Raw genomic sequence first — 23983 nt, forward strand, 5'->3', positions numbered from 1 at the left:
AGGGGAGAGTAGATGGAGAGGAGAAAAGAGGGAAGGGAAAGGCAGGCAGGCGAAGTTCATTGAGCGGATTAGTGCCGGTTCGGGACCAGGCTGGCGGGACATGGGCGAAGGTTTACGAGGAGATGGAGATGGAGGGCATGGAGTGTGAAGCAATGAGAAAAGGGAGAGGGAGAAAAGAGAATTGTTCAGAGTAAGGGGGATCGGATGATGATGTTGACAGTGAGAGAAAGGGAGCAATCGAGAGAAAAAAGTGGATGGACGGATGAGGAGGGGAAGGGAAGGGAAGGGAAGGGAAGGGAAGGGAAGGGAAGGGAAGGGAAGGGAGGGAGGGAGGGAGGGAGGGAGGGAGGGAAGGAAGGAAGGAAGGAGGGAAGGGCGGACGGGACGGACGAGGGTGTAGGAAGGGAGCAGAAAGCGTGATCGGGGGATAGGGTGAGCTTGTGGTGTCTGCCAGATGCACGCTCAACAGCCAGTGCCCTCGTCTTGCTCTTGTCAACATCATCATCAATGCCTCATTCCCCCCTCCCCCTCTCTCTCTCAGCGCCGCCTCCCGCCCGAGCCTTCCTCAGGGATCACGCCCTTTTTGGCTGGATCACTCTTCCTTTTTTCTTGCCCACGCCCATGCTCTCAGCGTCTGGAGGGCGAGATCCCCTCTCCCTCCCCTTCCCCTTCTCCTTCCCCTTCCCCTTCCCCTTCCCCTTCCCCTTCCCCTTCCCTTCCCCTTCCCCTTCCCCTTCCCCTTCCCCTTCCCCTTCCCCTTCCCCTTCCCCTTCCCCTTCCCCTTCCCCTTCCCCTTCCCCTTCCCCTTCCCCGTCCCCGTCCCCGTCCCCGTCCCCTTCCCCTTCCCCTTCCCCTTTCCTTTCTCTCGGCTCGCCGCTTGATGGGCGATGTATTATTGGCTGTCCTGCACGTGTTGTTTTGACGAGCGCGCCGGCGACCTTGTTAGGCGGGTGACCGCGTCGACGTGCAGGCCCCGTGGTGCCCCTCGGCCCAGGCGGGGCGGGGCGGGGCGAGGAGGGGCGCGGGAGAGCTCCTCCTCGCGGGATCCTTGCTCGGGGTCTTTCTGGGAGAAACATTTAAAAGGCCTCATCGATGCACATGCACTGATGGGGGGCTGCCCTCTGCTACATATGCATTATTTAACACGCGCACACGCACGCACACGCACGCACGCGCGCGCACACACACACACACACACACACACACACACACACACACACACACACGCACACGCACACGCACGCACACACACACACACACACACACACACACACACACACACACACACACACACACACACACACACACACACACACACACACACACACACACACACACACACGCACACATCTTCACGTACGCACGCACATCACTAGTTAGTTTCCTCCCTCCCTCTCCAGCTCTTAAGATCCTTAAAGCAGAATTTCAGAAGCAGTGAATGCACGAATGGTTTCCATCTCGCGCCGCTCACGGAACGCTTCGCCGGAAGTCGGTGATCTATTTGCGTGCAATCTGGGGAAAGGTCACGGAGCGGCTGCCTCCCTTCATCCCCGGACCCGTGATTCCGCCGTGACGGTAAACACGGCGCGGCGGTGCTCGGCTCGTGGATGCGGACGGCGCCGTGGGGACCGTGTGGGTGTCGGTGCGTGGGCGGGTGGGGGACGGGGGGCGGAGTCTAATTACCGTTACGGTCGCCTGCTCTTCGGCGAATTGTTTTCTGGAGGATGAATTATGGCGAAGGAAGATGGGTTCTTGGTGCCCTCGGGGTCGAAAGGGGGGGGGGGGACGTGGGTGAGGTTGGCTCGGTCCGGTCTGAGGATTCAGAAAGGTCCTAGATGTAAACAGGATGACTGTGTTCTCGTGGTCTACGGACGACACGCCGAAGACGGAGCAAAGTAACCGTTCGAGAGGTTTAGTCGCCCGTCCCACCTGTTCTCCCCTCCCCTCCCCTCCCCCTCCCCCCCCCTCCCCCTCCCCTCCCCCCCCCCTCCCCCTCCCCCCTCCCCCTCCCCCCCTCCTTTTTATGGCAATAGATTGAAAAATGGAGCGTGGCAGGTGCAAGGACGAGGCGCTCAAAGACGCGAGGGGGACCGGGAATCGGCCGCCACAGGAAGCACAAGGAGTTTTTTATTCTTAGATACAGTGTAGGTGGGGAGGGGGGAGGGGGGGAAGGGGGGAAGGTGGGGCACGTGGGATGGATTGCCTCGCGTGCACCTGCAGTCGCGCATAGTATGGTTTTCACTCCTGCGGCGGTAAAGAGGGGTAAACAGGAGGGTAGATAGGGCGCGAGTTCACACCCCATCGTAAGAGGCTCCCTTCTTTGGCTGGCCTTGTTCTTGTTATCCCTGCTCTGAATCACGGGCTAACTATTTCGTGTATGTATGTATGGCGAACTAAGTCATCCCCAAAGAAAATGAACCGACAGGTTTCCTCGCTCACGCACTTTAACACATCACCTCCCTCCCTTTCCTCTCTCTCTCTCTCTCTCTCTCTCTCTCTCTCTCTCTCTCTCTCTCTCTCTCTCTCTCTCTCTCTCTCTCTCTCTCTCTCTCTCTCTCTCTCTCCTCTCTCTCCTCTCTCTCCTCTCTCTCCTCTCTCTCCTCTCTCTCCTCTCTCTCCTCTCTCTCCTCTCTCTCCTTCTCTCTCCCTCCCTCCCCCGCGCTGATGCATATACAGGCGCCTTCCTCCTCCTCGCAGCTGCAACATCGCCCTTTCTCTCCCCCTCTCTCCTCACTGATTGCAGCCCTGCATCTTCTTACGGCTCCTCCGGGTCATTTACAGCCACCGAGCTCCTTATCCCTTTAGCGCCGTCTTGTGGTTCCATCTGGCCACCTGTCTCCCTCAGTTTAACTTGCCTTTCAAACCGCCAGGAAGCGGAAGGGGCCGTCTTGGTGTGCTTGTGCTTGTGCCTGTGCTTTTCAGCTCACTGAACTATTTGTGTGTGGTGGCGAGTGGGTGTGTAGCATCCGTGCGTGTGTGTGTGCATGCGTGCGTGCGTTTACACATGTAGTATAACAGGTGATGTATTGGTAATGATAGTCAACACTCGCCTCCTATAACCTAGTACTTTCCACTAACGCATGCCAGCCTCCACTGGTAACCCCGAAAGGGCCGGCCATCTCCTGCACATTCCCAGCCGTAAAATAGTTAATCTTCCTTCGCCACTTGAGTCCACTTACCAACCCACTCTCGTTGCCTCTCTGCCCCACCACGCGTCCCCCTCTTCTTCCCGCCCGCCCACCACCTGCTCCTCTCCACCATTCAGCCCTCGTCGTATATTCACGCCCACCTCTTATGATCATATTCTACCAGTCCTGTTGGGGCGTGTTTATTCGAGGTTTGTTCGAGTCTCTCTCTCTCTCTCTCTCTCTCTCTCTCTCTCTCTCTCTCTCTCTCTCTCTCTCTCTCTCTCTCTCTCTCTCTCTCTCTCTCTCTCTCTCTCTCTCTCTCTCTCTCTCTCTCTTCTCTCTTTCTCTCTCTCTCCTCTCTCCTCTCTCCTCTCTCCTCTCTCCTCTCTCCTCTCTCCTCTCTCCTCTCTCCTCTCTCCTCTCTCCTCTCTCCTCCTCCTCTCTTCCTCTCCCCCTCCTCACTCACCCTGTCTCCCCTTCCCTGTCTCCCCTCCCCTTCCCACCTGGTCTCCCCTTCACCTAGTCATTGTTTATGATTTTTTTTTTTTTTTTTTTAGCATTTTCCTTCTTTCCTGCTACACCCTCCCGTCACAACTCTCCAGTCTAATGCCACGCGCCATTACCTATTTACCAGTGTCTCTTGCCCTTTAAGTCCCAGGTGGAGTGGATTTTTTTTTCACCCAGCCTTCCTCCCACGCACTCGGCCCCTAGAGTGTGGTACAGGGTCTTCCTCGTGTGTCAAAGCGAAAGAAACATTAGTTGGAGGTACTGCTTCTTCCCGCCCCCTTCCTTCCTTCCTCTGGATTGCTTTTCTTCTTCTTCTTCTTCTTCCTCTTCCTCTTCCTCTTCCTCTTCCTCTTCCTCTTTCTCCTTTTTCTTCCCCTTACTTCCCCTTTCTTAATTTTTTCTTCCCCCGCCAGCCCCCTCCCCCATCCATCTACATCGCCCTCTCCCTTTCCCTCTTCCCCCCCTCTCCCCTCTTCCTCTCCCTCTCTCCCTCTCCCTCTTCCTCTCCCTCTCCCTCTCCCTCTCCCTCTCCCTCTCCCTCTCCCTCTCCCTCTCCCTCTCCCTCTCCCTCTCCCTCTCCCTCTCCCTCTCCCTCTCCCTCTCCCTCTCCCTCTCCCTCTCCCTCTCCCTCTCCCTCTCCCTCTCCCTCTCCCTCTCCCTCTCCCTCTCCCTCTCCCTCTCCCAGTTTCCATCTCCCTTGATTCCTTTTACTCGTTCACATCTCTCTCCTGCACCTGTCAATATACGTTTTATTGTATCTACTTGAATCACTTGTTTGAGTCGGATCGTCTGCTTTGGCGTTGAACCGAGCCAGGCTGCACGCATGCTCACAGTTGCATGCTAGTTACTGATCGCGAATCTAAAAGCACCACTAAAAGCACCACTTTACCCGACGTGGTTCTTGCAATTGAAGAACGAACCCTCGACGCTATCGCTTTTAAGGTACTCGAGATATTCACGAATACTGCCACTGGCCCTACGAGCCATCCCGCACCATGTGGCTGTGCAGATACATCGTAGGACATGGTACCGCCAAGCGTTGCCATATTCCCTACTTGCAGAGTGGCATGGCATGCGGAGTTTCAACAAGTTGCCATGCACGGCGCAACAAGCTGCCGTGCCGTGGTAAATGGTTTTGAAGAGTCGTAATGTAAGTAGTGTAGGAAGCTTTTTGGTTCGGGTCTCGTTGAAGTGTGTCCTCGCGTTGATGGCGTCGGGGTAGGGGCGCCGTTGCTGCTTCCACTCGTGGCTCTTGCAGGAAAGAGTCGGGCCGTGCTGGTTTTGATGCTCGGCAGCTGCCTTGGTGGTGGAGACGTCTCGGTCGTGCTGTCACTACGGTTTCGCGGTGTGTGTGTGTGTGTGTGTGTGTGTGTGTGTGTGTGTGTGTGTGTGTGTGTGTGTGTGTGTGTGTGTGTGTGTGTGTGTGTGTGTGTGTGTGTGTGCGCGCGCGCATGTATGCGTCCGTGTGTGCGGGGGAGTCAGTCTCAACCAGACAGTAATTGTCCAAGCGTCGCTTCCCGGCTTCTGCGGCGGCCTTCCTGTCTGGGACTCTCGTGGCCGGCTCGAGCCTCCGCCCCGGGCGCTGTATCTGCCGCCAGCACACCTTTCCTTGTGGCAGCGCCGTGTCTCAGGCTGTGGCGAAGGACAGTGGAGGATTTGCTTGGGCAATTTCCTTCGTGGGGAGAACGCAGCTAGGAACAGAAGAATCCGAATCGACCAGTACTTCTGCTTGCACTCGCACGCACTCGCTTTGGAGCGCGACCGTCGTGTAGTCCTGGTATAGTCGTAACCATGCTGGGTTTCATAACGTGCCTAATCACACCCTTTTCCCGGGGTAGAAAGCGCGCCCAGAAACTTGGGAGGCCGTAATGAAGTTGAAGACGGCTGCGAGCAAGTTGCTCCTTGTGTTGGGAAGGGGAGGGCTAATTTGTGTTGCTTCTCCGCCGTTGTCACCGCTGCTGCTCTTGTGCGGGGCGAGTGGAGATCTCCCCCTCCCCCTCCCCCTCCCCCTCCCCCCGCGCTCACTCTTCCTCCTACCTACCCCTATCCTCCCCTCCTCTTCCTCCTACCTACCCCTATCCTCCCCTCCTCTTCCTCCAGTTTATCACTTCCGGCGTGTGGTGGCGGGCTTCCTGGACCGGCCGCGCGTCCCAGGGGCTGGCTCCTCCCCCCCCCCCATTCCCCCTTTCCCCAAAACACACACACATGGACATCCACGAACACGCACACGCACACACACGGGGCTGTGCACAAACGCCACGCCCCTCGGAATTTTGGCATTGATCTGTTGGTGTAGCGGTTTTATGGCAACCTGTGGAGGGCGAGGGCCAGGTACAAGTGCCATAGTTGTGCCACCCAAGGAAGCCGTCTTCTTATGTCGCGGTCCTGTGGTAGAAGAACAAGTGCTTCTCGCTTATGTGCAGGTTCAGGAGATTGCCCGCGACTGGGACGCAGAGGGGGTGCGTTCTCCCTCCCTCCCTCCCTCCCCTCTCTCTCTCCCTCCCTCCCTCCCTCCCTCCCTCCCTCCCTCCCTCCCTCCCTCTCTCCATCTCTCCATCTCTCCATCTCTCAATCTCTCCCACTCTATCCCCCCATCTCCCACTCTCTCCCCATCTCCCACCCACTTCCCCATCGCCCACCCTTCCCCCTCCCCCGTCCCCCTCCCCCTCCCCCTCCCTCTCCCCCGTCCCACCTTGTTTTTAAGTTCACGACAAAGTTAAAAAGACACAAGCATACACACTCACACTCATACTCACACTCACACATATACACCTATACTCACGAACGCAATGCAAGACCCAAAAGAGCACGCGGGCGAGAGCGCCCAAGAGAAACGCAGCAGAGAGGCGTTGCTGGGCGGCTTGGGCGTGGCGTTGGCGTTGGCGTTGGCGTTGGCAGGCGAGGGAATTCAGGAGGCGATGGAGGAGGTACTTGCTGCCTGTGATGAATAAGCGGGAGGGTCAGTGATGGAGGCGAGCGAAGGAAGAGAGTTCGAAGGCGTCGTACCCGGATGCTTGGAGCCCTTAGTGTTCCCTCCGCGGCGACGGCGACGGCACAGCTGGCAAATGTCAATTGGGCGCTGGACCCTGTCCGAACACCCCTTGCGCTGCTAGGATGGATTGCTTTTCACGCACACGCACGCGAACATGCACACACACGCACATGCACACGCACACACGCACATGCACACACACACACGCACATGCACATGCACATGCACACAAGCACATGCACACAAGCACATGCACACACGCACACGCACATGCACACACGCACACGCACATGCACACACGCACACGCACATACACACACACACGCACGCACGCACGCACGCACGCACGCACGCACGCATGCACACACACGTAGAGAGAAACAAAACTATATATATATATATATATATATATATATATATATATATCTATATATATATATATATATATATCTATATATATATATCTATATATATATATATATATATATATATATATATGTAATATATATATATATATATATATATATATATATTACATTTAATGTGTATGTTTTTGAACATTTGTATTGGCATTTTGCAAGGCTCTGTGTATATATATTTGCCATCAAGATAGTTCGCGAGTCCCCACTTATTTTGGCTTGATTCTATCACGTGTGACGTTTGTAGGAAGTGTTGGAGGAGAGTGACACAGTGCCACCCGCGTTATGCGAGCTATGCCGGTTGTATGTCGGGTGTGTGTGTATATATATACTCACTATACTTACGGAGTTCTCGTGTTCTATGTAGGGCCTAGGGTATGGTGCCGCATTTGGAGGATGATGCCTCGCGAGTCATCACAAATAACGAGACTCGGTGGAAATCCCACGAAATCCCCGCTCGGTAACCTATCTCTCCCCCCACCCACCCCCTCCTTTCCCCCCTTTCCCCACACCTGCCCCTGCTCATACACACACACACACACACACACCTCGTCTCCGCCCGTGCCTCCCGGTACCTCTAGAGCGAGTGCCAGCCAGTCTTGCCCACGGGTGCCAGGCCCATCAATTTCATCCTGGCATTCATAGGCCTAGCAAAATGAATCTCGGCTTGGAGGCTGGTTATGGGCTGGGGGGTGGGGAGTGGGGCTGGGGGTGGGGGTGGGGGATGAGAGATCAAAGAGTGTTAGAAAGGGAAACATTCGTGAATTAAAATAGTGTTAAAAAAAAGTGGATATGCTTTTTGGTTGAAGGAAGCCGGTTGAATGCAACGGCTGAGGGTGCTTTTCGTGCAGATTGTGTGATCTGCGGTGAATCGGACGAAAAGGTGGAGAAAGGGAGAGAGGGAGAGAGAGAAAGATGGCGAAAGGGAGTGAGAGAGAGGGGGATGGAGAGAGGGAGAGAAATGGCGAAAGGGAGTGAGGGAGATGGAGAAAGAGAGTGAGGGAGATGGAGAAAGAGAGTGAGGGAGATGGAGAAAGGGAGTGAGGGAGAGGGAGAAAGGGAGTGAGGGAGAGGGAGAGAGAGAAAGATGGCGAAAGGGAGTGAGAGAGAGGGGGATGGAGAGAGGGAGAGAGATGGCGAAAGGGAGTGAGGGAGATGGAGAAAGAGAGTGAGGGAGATGGAGAAAGAGAGTGAGGGAGATGGAGAAAGGGAGTGAGGGAGATGGAGAAAGGGAGTGAGGGAGATGGAGAAAGGGAGTGAGGGAGATGGAGAAAGGGAGTGAGGGAGATGGAGAAAGGGAGTGAGGGAGATGGAGATGGAGAAAGGGACTGAGGGAGATGGAGAAAGGGAGTGAGGGAGAGGGGGAGGGAGAGACGGAGAAGGGAGTATGAAGAAGGGTTGGCTCGTAGCGCTGTGTTTTACAGTATGGCATGATAGCGGATGAAGTGGGACGGACTGAAGGTGGTGCAACAACTGAATCGCCCAAATGAACTCGGGTGGGCGGAACGAGTCTCGCTGTCTTCGGAGAGGAAGCGAGGAAGCTATCTTATCTTATCATCTTACGCACTTTTTTCAAGACAATTGGGATTGTGAGGAATTTATATATGTTTATATATATGTGTGTGTGTGTGTAAGTGTAAGTGTAAGTGTGTATGTATGTACGTATGTATGTATGTATGTATGTATGTATGTATGTATGTGTGTATATATGTGTTTGTGTATGTGTGTGTGTGTGTGTGTGTGTGTGTGTGTGTGTGTGTGTGTGTGTGTGTGTGTGTGTGTGTGTGTGTGTGTGTGTGTGTGTGTGTGTGTGTGTGTGTGAGAATATTTTTTCTTTATTGTTATTATTATTTCCCATCTTTCTTAAGATCAGTGCAAGTGTCGAGGAGTTTCTTTCTTTATGTGCGAGGGAACGTGAGGCCCTTAGTTAGGCCTAGCGTCCTGGCGTAGTGCAGGCCACGGGTTGAAGGCGCACAACCGGTCCCTTGTGGTCGCGCCCTTTTCGAGGGGAAAAACACACACACACAAACACACACACACACACACACACACACACACACACACACACACACACACACACACACACACACACACACACACACACACACACACACACACACACACACACTTGCTCTCTCTTTCGTATCTGTGGATGTGTCTCTCACTGTGTTTGTGATTTGGATGAGTGAATGTGAGTGAATGAATGAATAAGTGAATGAGTAAATGAATGAACGAATGAATTAATGAGTGTTTTTATATGAATGAATAGATTAATAAATGGATGAGGGAAGTATGCGTTGAACGAGTGAGGGGGTGAATGATAGGTGAATAAATGAGTGAATGGATCGATAAATGAACGAGTGAGTGAGTGAGTGAGTGAGTGAGTGAGTGAGTGAGTGAGTGAGTGAGTGAGTGAGTGAGTGAGTGAGTGAGTGAGTGAGTAAGTAGGATAACTTGTTGATGGTGTGAGTTGAGTACGTTGTAGCCGTTAGGTCTGAACACGAGTCTTGCACATGTGTACGAGGACAGGGACAGGTGTTCTTCCTTCCCGTTGCGATGACGAGGCGGCGGCAGGTGTTACGGCGGCGGTGGTGGTCTATTTTTATCCGGAAAGTCGTGATCTCATCGGACGTCAATGGGTCGTTGGACTTTTTAATTTTTATTTTTTTATTTTATTTTTATTTTTATTTATTTATTATTTTTTTTTTTTAATGTATGTGGAAGATTTCTTTAGGTTTAGTTTCGTTGCAACGGATGTTCGCAAGGATTTTTATGTATGCCTTTATGATCACTTTGGAAATTGATGAACGTTCGCCCTGCAATGATACATACATACGTGGCCATTACCGGTAGAGTAACAATCTCAATTCTTCTTTTTTTTTTCTTCACGTATTCCTTTTGTTTTAGTTCTGGACTCCTCTTTTGCTTTAGCTCGGCCAAGTGTGACAGGTCGATGATATCATCACAGACCGAGTTAAAGCATCACTTGCTGAGCGAGGAGGAAGTCGTGTCGTCGTCTGCAGCAGAACGAGCAACGGCGACGCGACACGGATCTGCAACGCGTTCGCTCCTCGTTGGGGAATCGGCAGTGTCAATCTCTGTGACTCGTGCCAGAATTTTGCAATCCTGTTGAGAGTTGTTGTCTTTTTTTTAATCTCAATGCCATTGGTTGTTGACAGTGAATGATAGTGAAAGGGGAAGGGGGGGGGTATCAGTGGATCTACAGGAGGGGGGGTGCCGCGTGAGGTTGTTAACCCTCGTGCAACAGCGACCGCCGTCACCACAAACTTTGAAGTTAAGAAATGTTGCAGCATTGTGGCTGTGGTCAGGCTGCAGCTTCCGGCACTCCCGGGGAAGGGGGCGGCGGGTGGGGGGGGAATGGGGGGCTGGCGAGCAGAATGTGATCGTGAATGTAGTGATGCATGAGGTGGAGCCGGTTTTGTTTGTGATGAAAGCTGTGATTTTGATAATCTGCGTATCATTAGATTGTCCTATGAGATTAGATACGGACGCGGACGTATCGTTTTATTGCGTTCCATTTTTTTTTAGATATCCTTTTAACTTTTATATAAATACAGATAGCCTAACAGCTAGCTAGCAGGCTGTTTGAATGAACCAAAGACAGACAGGCCTAGCCCACGTACTTTCCTGATTAAGGTAAAAAGATGAAATGAAACTAATATGTTGCTTCCTTTTGCAGGGTCTGAGCCGGGAAGATGACGACAGACATAAGCGTAGGGGTCCGCTGGGACCCCATCAAGCAGGAGGAGGTGATCGAAGACTTCGACTACGATGGTGGAAACTCTTCTTCGAGGCTTTTCGAACGATCCAGGATCAAGGCTTTGGCCGGTGAGTGGCGGCTGGGGGGGTCGGGCTGGGAGGGATGGGCTGGGAGGGACGGGCTGGGCTGCTTTCTTATTCGGAACCCCTTGCGGTTTCATTAAGTCTATTCACGTACCTTTTGCCGTTTTCTTTTATTGTTTTTTTTTTTTTTTAAGTACACGCACACTCACACACTCTCACTCTTATTCTCACTCTTATTCTCACTCTCACTCTCACTCTCACTCTCACTCTCACTCTCATTCTCACTCTCATTATCATTCTCATTCTCATTCTCATTCTCACACTCACACTCACACTCACTGTTCACTCACTCACTCACTCTCACTCACTCACTCACTCACTCACACACACTCACTCACTCTCATTCTCACTCACTCACTCACTCACTCATTCTCACTCACTATCACTTACTCACTCACTCACTCACTCACTCACTCACTCACTCACTCACTCACTCACTCACTCACTCACTCTCACACACTCACTCTCACTCACTCACTCACTCTCACTCACTCACTCACTCACTCACTGAGAACATCATCATCTATTTGTTTATTCGTTTTTCCATCTCATAGGGTCCACTGTCCTATGTTGAGAGTTACACTTATCTCTCACAGGATATTGTAGTCACCCTTTGCTGCTTGTCCTGGTAAATCCTAGCCGAGCAGCAGGATGTTTTTGTTTTTGGACTGAATTCTTCTGTGTTAGCTGTAGAAGTATTTTTATTCATATTTTCTTTTCTTTTTTTTTTGAGGAAGTAAGAAGAGTTATGCTTTGTATTCAGGTGAATGTGTTTGTTAGCATGTCAGGTGTCAGAGAGGATGTTGATGTATGTCTCTTCGATGTTTCTCTCTCTCTTTTTAGGAAAATTATGTTGAGAAATGAAAGATCTGTATAGGAAATGGTGTGTTGAGCATGTATACAGGGAATTATATAGTTTAAAACATATGATATCATACCTCAAACATAGTTCTCTGAGATAATGAAGCCAACTCATACTGATAACACTTAATGCTACAAATTAGGTGCCAGTGTATGATTATTATGTATTTTGTAAGCCTTTTTTTTTATGGATCTTTTGATACGAGTTGAATTGGTAAAGCTTGATTATATTTGTCTTCAGTCGTTCCATCTCATCCTGTCTTTAGGAGTAAGGTAATTAACGGAATAAATGTAATTTTAGACAGCATTGTCTTGTAAGGTGAGTCTGGCAGTGGAATAATGATAAGAAGGATCAGGTAGCTCTGGGTCAGTCTCTTTGGCCCTCCACCGGCAGTATCGGTTGTAATTGTTGTGGGTGAACAGGGCTAGTATGATTTGGCTATTAATGTCTATGGTGGTAGTGTAGTGTCAGTGGTGTTTTGGACATCCTATAGTGATATCTGTCATATTTGTGAATAATGCTGAGTGAAGCATAGCAGACTTGTTTAGGTGCCTTCTGAGGCATCAAATAGGGACTATAACTGCAAATGTTATTCGGGCTCATTTGGATTCGGTGCACACTGCGTGATGGAGAAAGAGTTGCAAAAGGCTCAGGGGGAGCAGCTCAGTGAGGGAGGCTTCCCTCTCATCCAGGAAACGGGAGATGATCTTCAAGTTACTTGCCAGGAAATGGAAGGAACAAGAGAACTTAGCTATCAGCAGTCCATAGAAGTTCAGCATGTTACTCGTCATCAGACATTTGAAACAGAACTCGTCCAACAGCGAGCAGTTGATGTTCAGCAGGTTCAGCAGCAAACCTTTACCACACAACAGTTTTCTGCCCAACAGTCTTTTGAATCGGAGAATATTACCCACAAGCACTCATTTGGTATAGAGAGAACTTCCTCACAGCAGTCTTTCAGTATACAGGAGGGAGTTGTTCATCATCTTGATGAAGCAGATCAGAACCAGATTATTCACCAACAGTCAATTGAGGTTCAGCAAATTATTCAGCCAGTTGAGAAAAATAGTCAACAGTCAGTTGATATCCTTAATCCTCAGAGTCCTCATGAAGGACAGCAAATTTCAGAGTCAGGATTGCATATTGTACAACACATCACTGCTGAGCAGATATCTGGAGATGTTCGTCTAATAAAACAACACATGGTTGATACTCGCCAGAACTCTCAGTCAGAGTTCACCTCACAGGAAGAACAGAGTGATCATGGGAACTCCTCCATTATCAATAGAGAGCAGAATGACGAGGCAAAAGATGGCTCATGGCATGATGAATTGAAAGATGGGTTCAGCAAATTATTCAGCCAGTTGAGAAAAATAGTCAACAGTCAGTTGATATCCTTAATCCTCAGAGTCCTCATGAAGGACAGCAAATTTCAGAGTCAGGATTGCATATTGTACAACACATCACTGCTGAGCAGATATCTGGAGATGTTCGTCTAATAAAACAACACATGGTTGATACTCGCCAGAACTCTCAGTCAGAGTTCACCTCACAGGAAGAACAGAGTGATCATGGGAACTCCTCCATTATCAATAGAGAGCAGAATGACGAGGCAAAAGATGGCTCATGGCATGATGAATTGAAAGATGCCTGGCAACAAAGCTTTGAGCAAATTTCTGGCAGTCAACAGATATTGGAAAAGGAAGGCAAAGAAACGTCAGTAGAAAAGGTACGTGTCAGTGTCACAAATGCCAAAGGAGATGCGAGCATTGCAGAAATTATTGGTGACAAGCAATATTATTTTGAAGACAAGGGTGATCCTGATGGAGATTCAGAAAATCCTTTTCGAAAAGCATGTCAAGGAACAGAATGGAAGGAATTTATTACACAAAAGGAGGATTCAGCCACAGAGAGTGTTACGGCTGGAAAAGGCCAAGAGTGGTATACCAAGGAATCTGGAAGATCAACTTCACAGTCATCTAGTGAATATTCATTAGATGCAATTGGGTCCCCCAAAAGTTCTGAGAAAGGTGCGGTATTTAAGTTTTCGCACTGGACACCTGGTCGAACTCAGTCTGTCCGTCAAATCAAGGTACGGACGCAAGATGTTCGCCGCACAACAAGCCTTGGTGGTGAAAATGAACCTTGGTACTCCACAATGGAACACCATATCAAAGTATTAAAAGGTGATAAGATATATATTGAAAGCATTCATATCCTCATACATACTGCCTAGCCTATGCACACACATTTTGAATATACATACCCTTTCTTTCTCTCACTTTCACTCTTGCACAAGCTCCCAAACCCACACCTACACATACAGTTATATTTATACTTATATTTACACACACACAGCTACATGTATGCACTTTGTCACTAATTTATGTTTCTTCACATTCACACTTCTTTTTCAATTAAGAAAAAAATCCTATTCTAGGTAGTATACCTTTCTCTGGTGAACAAAGTCTGAATGGAAGTGAATAATTTACTGTTTATAAATAAACTGTTCACTGTGGTTGGCATGAACCCAGAAGACATGTAAGTCATACTTAAACACTGGCTTTTTAGTCAGAAATAAGTTGAGAATGTTCACATAGCTAGGCATATGTATGGGGGTTGTTATGATTATTATTGTTACTGGGAGTAGAAAAGTTATTTATATATTTACATTTTTTATTATGGGAATTGTAAAATGTAAGAAGTACTAACTGTCCATATATATAATGTCTGTGTGTGTGTATATATATACATATATAATACATATACACATACATATACATATACATATATATGCACACACATACACATACACATACACATACACATACATATATATATATATATATATATATATATATATATATATATATATATATATATATATATATATATATATATATATATATATATACATATTTATATATAAAGGAGATGATGATGAGGTTTAGATAAATTTGTTCCTTCATATTTTTTATGTGTTAAATCATATGGATAATCAATACCTTCTTTTACCATTAATTTTATCCAAATTTGTAGTAGCTATTTTTTTGTCATTGCTAAGGTATTCATGACTTGAATACCTTAATTTCTTCTGTAGATCCTAAGACTATATATATATATATATATATATATATATTATATATATACATCGGGTAATATTTTCACAAGCAGATTCTCTTTTTCAAGTGTGTGAATCTGATCACATTTTTAACATTGCCTTTTATTCACCAGATGAGAGAGAGAGTGTGCAGAAGAAGACTTTCATGAAATGGGTGAATTCCCACCTGGTACGAGTGAACGCACGTATAGGAGACCTGTACGTGGACTTACGAGATGGAAAGCAACTCATCAAGCTCCTGGAGATTCTTTCAGGAGAGAGATTGGTGAGTACAATTGCCTGTGATTTGTATGCTAAAACAGCTTATGACATGTTGGATAGAGAATACATTTTGGATAGGGAATACATTTGAATGTATTCATATAGCAAGTATATATCCTCACAAGTTTCCTTACAAGTGTTCCTCATTACTTTCAGCCACGACCGACCAAAGGAAAGATGCGAATCCACTGCCTGGAAAATGTAGACAAAGCTCTCCAGTTCCTTCGTGATCAGCGAGTCCACTTGGAGAACATGGGTTCCCATGATATTGTGGATGGCAATGCTCGCCTCACACTTGGTCTTATCTGGACGATCATCCTTCGCTTCCAGATCCAAGACATTACCATCGAAGAGACGGAGAACCAAGAGACCAAGAGTGCTAAGGATGCTTTACTCCTCTGGTGCCAGATGAAGACAGCTGGTTATCATAATGTCAACATCAGGAACTTCACCACCTCCTGGAGGGATGGTTTGGCCTTCAATGCTATCATTCACAAGCACAGGCCTGACTTGATTCAGTATGAGAAATTGTCACGATCAAATGCAATGTACAACCTCAACAATGCATTCAACGTGGCAGAAAATAAGTTAGGTCTCACCAAACTTTTGGATGCTGAGGATGTCTTTGTGGAACAGCCTGATGAGAAGTCAATCATCACCTATGTCGTCACCTACTACCATTACTTCTCCAAACTCAAGCAGGAGACAGTCCAGGGCAAACGTATTGGCAAGGTTGTGGGTATTGCTATGGAGAATGACAGAATGATCAAGGAATACGAGAGTCTTACATCAGACTTGCTGAAGTGGATTGAAGTCACTATTGAATCCCTGAATGACAGAGTTTTCACCAACTCGCTTACCGGTGTACAAGCGCAGCTCACACAATTCAACACCTACCGCACTGTGGAGAAACCACCCAAATTCGTTGAGAAGGGTAACCTGGAGGTGCTGCTCTTCACTCTTCAATCCAAAATGAGAGCCAATAACCAGAAACCCTATTTGCCAAAGGAAGGCAAGATGATTAGTGACATCAACAAGGCCTGGGAACGCCTAGAGAAGGCTGAGCACGAACGTGAGTTGGCTCTGAGAGAGGAACTCATTCGTCAAGAGAAGCTTGCACAACTTGCTGCCAGGTTCAACCGCAAGGCTGGCATGAGGGAGACCTGGTTGTCTGAGAACCAGAGACTGGTTTCTCAAGATAACTTTGGTTTTGATCTGGCTGCTGTGGAGGCTGCAGCAAAGAAGCACGAAGCCATTGAGACTGACATATTTGCTTACGAGGAGCGTGTACAGGCAGTAGTCTCTGTTGCTAATGAGTTGGAAGCCGAACGTTACCATGATATCGAACGCATCAATGCTAGGAAGGACAATGTGCTACGCCTCTGGAACTACCTGCTTGAGCTTCTCCGACTACGGCGTATGAGGCTTGAACTTTCTCTACAATTGCAGCAGAACTTCCAGGAGATGATGTATATCTTGGATTCCATGGAGGATATGAAGCTCCGTCTCCTGAGCGAAGACTATGGAAAACATCTTATGGGTGTAGAGGACCTGTTACAGAAGCACTCTCTGCTGGAGGCTGACATCAATGTCCTAGGTGAACGTGTCAAGACAGTTATTGAACATTCTCAGAGATTCCTTGACGACGAACAGGTCGAGGGCTATCGTCCATGTGATCCATCCATCGTGTTGGAGCGTGTGCAGCAGCTTGAGGATGCCTATGGCGAGCTTGTCAAGCTGGCCGTCGAGAGGCGTCTCCGCCTGGAAGAGTCCCGCAAGTTGTGGCAGTTCTACTGGGACATGGCAGAGGAAGAGAACTGGATCAAGGAGAAGGAACAGATTCTGTCCACTTCAGACATTGGGCATGATCTCATCACTGTTAATTTGCTGTTGACCAAACACAAAACAGTTGAAGAGGAGCTGTTATCACACGAGCCACAACTCAAGGCCGTTGTCAAGAGTGGAGAAGAGCTTATTGCTCAGCAACACTTTGGCTCCGACAAGATTCAGGAAAGAATTGATGAAATTATGACCATGTGGACTTCCCTTACTAGGAGGTCAGCCAACCGTAAGAAGAGGCTGACTGATGCCGTGGACTTGCATCAATTCTACACTGAGGCAGATGATGTTGATACCTGGATGCTGGATATCTTGCGATTGGTATCAAGCGAAGACACTGGCAGAGATGAAGCCACTGTGCAGTCTCTCTTGAAGAAACACAAGGATGTTACTGATGAGCTGAAGAACTATGCTAGCACAATTGAACAGTTGCACCAACAGGCATCAGAACTCAACGAGGTTGACAGAGAATCACCTGTGGTCATTGAAAGACTGGCATCGATTGACCGCAGATACAAAGAATTGCTTGAACTGGCTAAGGTGCGCAAGCAGAGATTGCTTGATGCTCTGTCACTATACAAATTGTTCACAGAGGCAGATGGTGTTGAACAATGGATTGCAGAGAAGGAGCGTATGCTTCTTACCATGGTTCCAGCTAAGGACATTGAAGACTGTGAGATCATGAAGCACAGATATGAAGGATTCGAACAAGAAATGAATGCTAATGCCAGCCGTGTAGCAGTTGTGAACCAGCTGGCTCGTCAGCTGTTGCACGTTGAGCATCCAAACTCAGAGGACATCATTGCCCGTCAGAACCAGCTAAACCAGAGGTGGGCCGAGCTCAGAGAAAAGGCAGAAAGCAAGCGTGAAGAACTTAGCTCTGCCCATGGTGTTCAGACATTCCATATTGAATGCAGAGAGACAGTTCTTTGGATTGAGGACAAGAAGCGTGTGTTGATGGAAACTGCTGACCTGGGCACAGATCTCAGTGGCATCATGACACTCCAGCGTCGTCTCTCTGGCATGGAGAGGGATCTGGCAGCTATTCAGGCTAAACTTGATGCCCTTGAAAGTGAAGCAGATAAGATCAGCCAGGATCATCCAGAAGAGGCTGAGCTTATCCGTGAGCGCATTGAACAGATCCGTTCAGTGTGGGACCAACTCACTCAGCTTCTCAAGGAGCGTGATGCTAAACTCGAGGAGGCTGGCGATCTTCACCGCTTCTTGAGAGATCTGGACCACTTCCAGTCATGGTTGACCAAGACTATGACAGACGTGGCATCAGAGGATATTCCTTCAAATCTTGCCGAAGCAGAGAAGTTGCTGAGCCAGCACCAGTCCATCCGCGAGGAGATTGATAACTACACAGAGGACTATATTAAGATGATGGAATATGGTGAACGCATCACGGCAGAAGATGTTACACCAGCAGATGATGCACAGTACATGTTCTTGAGAGAGAGATTGAAGGCCCTCAAGGATGGATGGGCAGAGTTGCACCAGATGTGGGAGAACAGACAGGAACTTCTGTCACAGTCCCTCAACTTACAGATGTTCTTGCGTGATGCCAAACAGGGTGAAGTTCTTCTCAGTCAGCAGGAGCACTACCTTAGCAAGGATGAGACTCCAACCAACCTGGAACAGGCAGAGAACCTTATCAAGAGGCATGAAGCATTCCTTACCACCATGGAAGCTAATGATGAGAAGATCAATGGTATCTGCCAGTTCGCTCAGAGATTACTTGATGAAGAACACTTTGCTGCAGACAAGATTCAGAAGAAGGCCGAAAATATTGAAGAACGCCGTCAACAGAACAGAGATCGGGCCATGGAACAGATGGAACGCCTGCGGGACCAACTCCAAGTCCATCAGTTCCTCCAAGATTGTGAAGAACTTAATGATTGGGTACAAGAGAAACATATCATTGCTCAGGATGAAAGCTACCGGTCAGCTAAGACTGTCCACAGTAAATGGACCCGGCACCAGGCCTTTGAAGCAGAAATTGCAAGCAACAAAGACAGGTTGGTTAGAGTACAAGAAGCTGGAGAAGTGTTGGTAAAAGAGAAGCCTGAGATGGCCGAGATGATTGGACCAAAGATATCTGAATTGAATCAACACTTTGATGCCCTAGAGACCACCACCAAAGAAAAGGGAGAACGCCTCTTCGATGCTAACAGACAGGTGCTTTACGAACAGACGTGTGATGACATCGACACCTGGATGACAGATCTTGAGAAGCAGATTGAAGGTGGAGACACTGGAATGGATCTGACATCTGTGAACATTCTTATGCAGAAACAACAGATGATTGAGACACAGATGGCTGTGAAGGCCAAGCAGGTTGAACAGCTGGAGAGCCAGGCAGACTACTTGCAGCGCATGACTCCAGAGAAGACAGAGGAGATCAAACATATGAAGATCAAAGTGGAGGCCAAATTCGAATCCCTCAAAGCTCCTCTTGTTGAACGTAATGTGTTGTTAGCCAAGAAGAAAGAGGCATACCAGTTCAGGAGAGATGTTGAGGATGAGAAGCTCTGGATTCTAGAGAAAATGCCTCTTGCAACAAGCCCTGACTATGGCAACTCCCTCTTCACCGTCCACATGCTGAAGAAGAAACTCCAGTCCCTTAGTACAGAGATCGATAACCACGAACCTAGAATTAATTTAGTCTGTGACAATGGTAGAAAGCTCATTGAAGAGGGACATGTGGATGCCGACGAATTCCAGAAATTGCTTGAGGATCTGCTCGACCACTGGACCAAACTTAAAGATGCCATGGAACACAGGCGATCAAAACTCCTGGTCTCTGAGAAAGCACAACAGTACCTCTTTGATGCAGGTGAAGCAGAGGTATGGATGAGTGAACAAGAGTTGTACATGATGGTGGAGGACAGAGGCAAGGATGAAATCTCAGCACAGAACCTAATGAAGAAACACCAAACTCTAGAAAATTCTGTTGATGACTATGCTGAGACGATAAGACAACTTGGAGAGACGGCTAGACATCTCATCAATGAAGGACATCCTGACAGGTTTGTGGAAGCTTTTCTGGTGTCTAGAAATTTGTTTAAAAATATTTGCAAACCTACAGTACATAATGGATATACATACACATCCATTTACTAAGAAATGTGATTTTTGACACACAAGTACACTCACAAATATGCACACTGCTACACACCACACATACAAACCACACCATACATACAACGAATACCACATTCAAAACATACAACACATACAAACCACACACACCACACCACATTCAATATACACCACATATACAAACCACATTTAAAATACACCACACATACAAACCACACCATACCATACCACACCACACCACACCATACCATACCATACCACATCACACACACTACAACAAACTCATTACACCACAACATACTCATTACACCACAACACACACCACACCACATAAACTACATCACACTGCACCACACACCACACCACACACTGCACCATACCATACCATACCATACACATACCACATATCCCTATATCCCTATCCAGATACTCCCATGCACACCACATTCAAAATCACAGCCACACCCACACACCCACGCTCCCATGCATGTGCACATACACATACGCTTAAATGCTTGTGTGCTCATATGCCTGCATGCTTCTATGCATCTATGCTTAGAAGCATGGTTATATTTGGAAATATCTTGCAAGCATACAAGTATATTATTATATATGTATAGCTTGATAACTAGATAGATAGTAAAATATAAGTGTAGTAAGTATCATATGCTTTCTCCAAAATTACATTAAAAGCTATAAAATAAAAGATGTATTTGAGATAAGTTGTAGAAGCAATCTCTTATGATAGTGCAGAGGGAAGAGAGGACATGTATGGAGTGTAGTGTGATCTTGAAACCTTATCTTGGTGAGAAAATGGAGGGTGGAAGAGGTAACTGGACACTGAATCAGGTTGTTCCTGGGGTACACACTCAGTTCAGTGTGTTGTGTGATTGTTGCTGTGCGTAGAGCAGTGTTAGGCTTTGGAATTGCTGGGTGTTTTCATATTTGAGCCAGTTTCTACACTCTAGAAAGCTGGCGGTCTCGGTGAATATCTCGACCACTATGCTAGTCACTTACTTCCCCTCAGAGGAGGACCAGTCTGGGTGAGTTGTTAAGGCATGTCACTACTTTCAAGATTTTTAGGAATTGAGGTGATGGTTTCATAGCACAAACTAATTTTTCCTCCCTCTTGAACAGTGAACAGATTGGTATCCGACAATCCCAGATTGATAAGCTGTATGCAGGACTGAGAGATCTGGCAGTTGAGCGCCGCAGTAAGTTGGATGAAGCTCTCAAATTGTTCATGCTCAACCGTGAGGTTGATGACTTGGAACAATGGATTGCTGAGAGGGAAGTGGTTGCAGGATCTCATGAACTTGGACAAGATTATGAGCATGTCACGGTAATTAGGATGATTCTGTTCATGTTGTTGATTTTTGTTGAAGAATTATGTTGATAGGAAATGATAAAAATTTTCCTTGGGTTGCCTGTACTTCCTCTTAAAATAAGGATTTGTTTTCAGATGCTACGAGACAGATTCAAGGAATTCGCACGTGACACAGAAGCAATTGGAACAGAACGTGTTGCAGCTGTCAATGAGATCGCTGATCAGCTCATATCGGCCGGACATTCCGATGCTGCAACGATAGCAGAATGGAAGGATGGCTTGAATGAATCCTGGGCCGACCTCCTCGAGTTGATTGAGACACGCACCCAGATGTTGGCAGCTTCATGGGAACTCCACAAATTCTTCCACGATTGCAAGGATGTCCTTAGCCGAATTTTGGAGAAACAGAACAGCATCTCGGATGAGCTTGGCCGTGATGCAGGTTCAGTGTCTGCACTACAGAGGAAACACCAGAACTTTGTGCAGGATCTGGTCATGTTGAAACAACAGGTAAAGGAATATGCAAAAGTTGCGGTATTAATTATCCTTTGACTCTGATAAAAGTGAATTACTTTAAATGAAAAAAACAAATCAAAACATCTGTTATAATAACATGATATTTGGAATACTGAGCTTATAATATTTTCTTTCAGGTGGAACAAATTCAAGAAGATTCATCCAAGCTCCAAGCTGCCTATGCTGGTGACAAGGCGAGAGAGATCACAAACAGAGAAGCAGAGGTTGTGTCTGCATGGTTGAACATGCAGGGAATGTGTGAGGATCGTCGTATCAAACTCAACGACACCAGTGACTTGTTCAAATTCTTCAATATGGTGCGCACACTTATCCTCTGGATGGATGATGTTATTCGGCAGATGAACACTACAGAAAAGCCAAGGTAAGGAATGTTTTTACTTTTAACCGACTGATGACTGGTAGAATATATAGTAAAAGCCAAGTTAAGGAATTCTTTTACTTTGAATTGTGGCAAGCAAGTGAAATATTCTTGTAATTCCATGGATTATACATCAGTAGTTCTGTAAAACACAAGAGGGGGCATGGTTGTAAAAAGTTAAAGAAACCCTGTTATAAATCTTAATTTTTTTGTCAGCTCAGTTTCCATTTCCTTCTGTTCCAGGGATGTTAGTGGTGTAGAATTACTAATGAATAACCATCAGAGCCTGAAAGCGGAAATTGACGCTCGAGAAGACAACTTCAATGTTTGTGTATCACTTGGCAAAGAGCTTCTCTCTCGCAACCACTATGCCTCAGGAGAGATCAAGGACAAGTTGATGTCTTTGAGTAACCAGCGCAACAACATGCTTCAGCGCTGGGAGGAACGATGGGAACACTTGCAGCTCAGTAAGTGGTTTTGATTCATAGAGTTATTGTCATTGGAAAAAACAAGGTTTCCCCAAATATTAAAAGAAAGTTTATGTCTATATAGATAGATTTTGTGAACGTTCTCTTTTTAAATCTATTTTGAGTGTAGTATACACTAGTATGACATGTATTTCATGTTAATGAATAACATCTCCATTTGTTTTTCAGTTCTGGAGGTCTACCAGTTTGCTCGTGATGCTTCAGTTGCCGAACAGTGGCTCATGGCACAGGAACCGTACCTAACTTCATCAGAACTTGGAGTAAGTTCAATAAATGAACTTATGAATTGGTTAATGACGGTCAGTGTTTCCAAACGAGGTTTTTTGTAGTTGATATATATAGAAATAGTCATCATTTTTTTTACTTTTTGTTGTAGCGGTCGAAATGCCATTGTTCCTCACTCCCATAATATATACACATTTTTCTTTTACAGAGGTCAATTGATGACGTAGAAAATCTCATCAAAAAGCACGAGGCCTTTGAGAAGGCGTGCTCAGCTCAGGAGGAACGGTTTGCTGCGCTTGAGAGGTTAACAACGGTAAGTCTTTCACCCAGATGTGGTTTGGATTCTACTGTAATTCCTCTTATATCTCTTTAGATACTCGTGGTAGATATGATGGATGTTGTTATGTATATATTGTATACATGTATAGATGTTTGTCTGTCTGTATATATGTGGGTATGGTACCTTTAAAAGAGGTCTCTCTTTATAGGATGCTTTTTACACGCATATGCATATACACATCTATAGCATAATTGTTCTATGTATTTGGAAATTTGTATGTATGATATTTATTACATAGGCATATTTCTTCAACATAAGTATGGTAGTTACATTCTTAAGAGATTGTTAGAGGTAAATGAGGTTGCTTATGGCCATACATAATGCCTCCTTGCCATTGACTGACTTTCCATAAGCAGTTGCATATCTAGTTGGTGTATCCATTGATTTAGGTCTGTATATGAGTATACACATGCCTAGATATGCTGATATAGGGGGATTTAGATATTTAAGTGTTCCCTTTTATTGTTGAGAGAAGTCACTGTAGACAAGAATGATAGTCTTTTGATATCTTGAATAAATATAATTGATACAGACTAGGAATGAAAAGAAATATGATGAATATGTAGGTTACTTATGAATCTATATTAAATATTCACACTGACGAATGTAT

General features: G+C 46.8%; 2 protein-coding genes across 22 annotated transcripts in view; both read left to right on the forward strand.

Moving 5' to 3' along the window:
• Nucleotides 1–23983, forward strand: part of beta-Spec (spectrin beta chain) — a 97518-nt gene that overhangs the window by 57799 nt on the left and 15736 nt on the right. For 14 of the 21 annotated variants that reach the window (XM_086533898.1, XM_086533926.1, XM_086533963.1 and 11 more), the window contains 9 exons: nucleotides 10747–10895; nucleotides 15007–15158; nucleotides 15311–20025; nucleotides 21236–21440; nucleotides 21561–21935; nucleotides 22079–22323; nucleotides 22564–22787; nucleotides 22977–23107; nucleotides 23242–23346. In XM_086533898.1, coding sequence (XP_086390024.1) covers nucleotides 10763–10895; nucleotides 15007–15158; nucleotides 15311–20025; nucleotides 21236–21440; nucleotides 21561–21935; nucleotides 22079–22323; nucleotides 22564–22787; nucleotides 22977–23107; nucleotides 23242–23346 — 6285 coding nt within the window. In that variant the 5' untranslated portion in view covers nucleotides 10747–10762. The remainder of the gene's footprint in view (nucleotides 1–10746; nucleotides 10896–15006; nucleotides 15159–15310; nucleotides 20026–21235; nucleotides 21441–21560; nucleotides 21936–22078; nucleotides 22324–22563; nucleotides 22788–22976; nucleotides 23108–23241; nucleotides 23347–23983) is intronic. The other 7 variants (XM_086533959.1, XM_086533922.1, XM_086533941.1 and 4 more) reach the window with 1 other exon arrangement.
• LOC147472202 (uncharacterized) lies at nucleotides 12170–13271 on the forward strand. The gene has a single exon (XM_086554111.1). The coding sequence runs from the start codon at nucleotides 12399–12401 to the stop codon at nucleotides 13269–13271; it is 873 nt and encodes a 290-aa protein (XP_086410237.1). The 5' UTR covers nucleotides 12170–12398.

Source organism: Penaeus japonicus, unplaced genomic scaffold (assembly GCF_977035675.1).
Source record: "Penaeus japonicus unplaced genomic scaffold, GWHDUDI00000001_assembly GWHDUDI00000003, whole genome shotgun sequence".
Taxonomy (NCBI): domain Eukaryota; kingdom Metazoa; phylum Arthropoda; class Malacostraca; order Decapoda; family Penaeidae; genus Penaeus; species Penaeus japonicus.

Coding starts and splice junctions, on each gene's coding strand:
- LOC147472202 (XM_086554111.1), top strand. CDS start 12,399: ATGGAGAAAGAGTTGCAAAAGGCTCAGGGGGAGCAGCTCAGTGAGGGA.